This window comes from Cupressus sempervirens, chromosome 1 (assembly GCF_028749045.1).
Source record: "Cupressus sempervirens isolate cs-2001-9-10 chromosome 1, ASM2874904v1, whole genome shotgun sequence".
Taxonomy (NCBI): Eukaryota; Viridiplantae; Streptophyta; class Pinopsida; order Cupressales; family Cupressaceae; genus Cupressus; species Cupressus sempervirens.
The window spans coordinates 138429188-138432434 of NC_143118.1; the positions used below are offsets into that span (position 1 = coordinate 138429188).

Sequence of the window (3247 nt, forward strand, 5' to 3'; positions counted from 1 at the left end):
CCATCCTTGGATTGCTCCGTTTATTAAAATGTCAGAAAGAACTAGAAGTACTTAATTAGAGGTGCATGAATCTGCAGCATGGTTCCATTAGTTTACGTTTGTCCCTGAAATAGAGGATAATGAAACACCTTGCTTAGCGAATCACCTTACTTTACACTTCCTTGCCAAGCCATGAACATCAACAAATACACAACACTCACAAACTAAAATTAGCTAGAAAATGTCAGTATTAATAAAAGCTACGTCAATAAAAAAGTAAAAATGTGGCAAATTGGAAAAAAATTGAAGAACAGATCTTCACAATAATGCAAATGGTCGTTTACCAAACGATCTGAGGTTTTAACAGTTTTGTTAATTATAACAAAAGCAGTTTATGTCCTTCCTCTAAACTATTTTCCTTGAAGAGAGAGAATCAACAGAGCTGATTAAAACTTCCCCCATACACTGGTTATTACTACAACATCATTGAGTCAGGTTAAACTTGAAATCTGTTAATTAAATTACAGCAACATCTGATATTGCAAATCCAGATCAAACTGAAAATTGAGGCAGTAGAACTGAATTTGCAAAAGATCGAGTGCCATTGTTAGGGGCTCCAGTGATGTCGAGAATAGAAGAAATGAGATTATAAATCTCAACATTCTCAAAAGATGGCACCTTTCGTCCCTTTGCAAAACGAGGACCATGGCCAAAGAAAACAGTCCTCATAGAAAAGAATGCATTATCATAACCATGCGCTCCTCCACATTCTTGACTCTTGGAGTTCGCCTGCTCAATCTTGAACCCTTCAGCAACCAACCCAATAATAGGAGGAATCTTCTCATTACTTGAGTAATGAAGCCGACCTGGTAGATCTTCTTTCAAGTAAACCTTGAGATACTCACCGTTCTTCACCTTGCCAGAATTCAAGCCTTCTCTCATTTTCGCCACCACTTCTGAAGGAGGAACTCCCGGGGAAGGCCTGATGGAAAGCAGAGGACTATAATACTGTACCCAATCCGAAGGAATTGTAATCCAAGGACTCAAATCCTCCAAAAAGATGAGCTTCTTATCACAAGTCCCAACCATGCCATGGTCTCCCACCATGATAATAGTCACATCCTCCAAAACCCCTCTTTGTTCAAGCCCATTCATGAGCCTCCCCATTAAGGAATCAATATGAGCAACTGCCTCGGTTATCTGGGGATCATCTGGCCCAACCTGGTGGCCCTGGTGATCAGGATCTTCAAAATAGAGGGTAATGAATCTGGGCATCTCCGATGGATTCAGGTCAAAATAACCCAACACGGTATCCACTCTTTCCTCAAAGGGAACAGATCCATTATACGGTTGACAAAACTTTTTAGGGCAATTCCAGGGGCCCTTTACAACTTCAGAACCGGGCCAAAAATAAGTAGCGGCTTGCAGACCATGTTTGGTCACAGTCTCCCAGAGAGGCTCTCCCAGCCACCATTTGGGGTCATGGTTTTGCATATTAAAGGTGTCATTTGTTTGGGGATCCTTAAAATAGTTGTTGATAATTCCATGCCAGGAAGGATAAAGCCCAGTTACAATCGAATAATGGTTTGGAAAAGTTAGGGTTGGGAAAACGGGTATCATACCTGTCTCTGCACTGGTGCCGTTGGAGATAAGCCTATGAATGTTGGGGGTACGCGTTTTGTACTGGTACCCAAACCGAAAGCCATCTGAAGAAACCAGGATTACCACAGGGTCCTTAAGCTTTATCTGGGGGCGTGAGAACTCTAAGCTTGCATCCAGACGTCCCGGGATCGAAACCCAAACCATGACGAAGAACACGGCTGCTACCAAAGCGGGGACTGCCATCGCCACAATAACTCTGAAGGAGTAGGTTTTAATTTCTTGGTGCCCGCTGATAAGGGCTTTGGAATGTTCAGGACAATCAAAAGTGCGAGTCCCCATTGATATGTGTTGTCCCTCTAAAGTTAGCCGGCTGGGGACGGCTGCTTTTCAATTTGTTGGGTTTTTTTTTGGTGAAACTCTTAGTTTTTAAATCCCCTAAATTAGTTTCCCCATAAATTTGGGGTTGCCATGGCTGCAGTGGCCTTCTAAGGACCCACCCGCTTCTTATTTCTCCAAACAATAGACCACGTATTTCAGTGAGTTACTGTAGTTGCTCGAAAACTAAATGGAGAAAACCCTGCCATCAGACCATCGGAGCGAGTTTGTAGTGCTCGTTTGTCTTGATTATCATCCAGTGATAGATAATCCTATTCAATTAGGATCAGGTTTAAATGACTCTGTACTAGTGAGCAAGAAACCGCATAAGCTTAATTGTGTTCCCGGAGCATAATTCATCACGTGCTTCGCAGAAATTTTCAGATTTTCTTGTTAGTGATTGAAGAAGACAAAGCTATATCGTCCACACGATATCTTGTATCGCGAACGGATTTGATTTTAACTCTCTGGTACGAGAATTTTGGTAAAATGGAAAAAGGAAAGACTGATTTATAATTTATGATGTTTTTATATATAGGATTTTGGGTTTTCCTCTTTTTTGGGTGGTGGTTGGTTGTTGGTTTTTTTTGGGTGTAATATGGGGCACTGTCTATACGCAGGGACCAAAATGCACTTTTATTAATTAATTATAAATTTATATATGAATATTAATTTGTTAAAAAATACAAACAAATTGATTATGTAGGTACATTTTGGCTCCTCCATAGCCAAAATCGTAATATGGGACTACCTACCTGCACTATAATCTTTGTAGGAGGCACTGTTAGAATTTGAACTTTGTCTTTTTTTCTAAGTTGAAGAAAAATGATGATGGATCTGATCTAAATGTTGATGCGAGGTAACTGAATCTAACAAAGTTAACATAATAATTTATGGAAATCTAATACTCCTAATTCATATGTGATAATGATTTTAGAATTTGAAGTTAATATTTTTCACCTAGAGAAGAGAGTAGTTCAAGATATTTTGGTTGTCCACTCTAAGATTGTAATCACATGAAATGTATTAAAGTTTTTTATATTATTTCCAAGTATTTTTTTTAAGATTGTAAAAATATAGCTACAAGATTAAAATGAATTTTATTTAGTTGAACAAGGCATTCAATTATAATAAATGGAGTGGCACAAGCATTATTATGATGTCATGAAATTATTTTTGCATATTATGATTAAGGTGGTACTTACTAGGAAGTAAACTCCAGATGATAAGCAAGGCTTGTCTCAATCTCATTTTTTTGGTTGGGTTCACAAGGGTCAAAGAAATACATAGT

At 38.7% G+C, this 3247-nt stretch overlaps 1 protein-coding gene across 1 annotated transcript; it reads right to left on the minus strand.

Moving 5' to 3' along the window:
* Nucleotides 1-296: 296 nt before the first annotated feature.
* Nucleotides 297-2456, minus strand: LOC149576563 (nucleotide pyrophosphatase/phosphodiesterase 1-like). The gene has a single exon (XM_089817848.1). It carries the CDS (start codon nucleotides 1918-1920, stop codon nucleotides 532-534), a length of 1389 nt encoding a protein of 462 aa, XP_089673974.1. The 5' UTR covers nucleotides 1921-2456; the 3' UTR covers nucleotides 297-531.
* Between the last annotated feature and the right edge of the window lie 791 nt (nucleotides 2457-3247).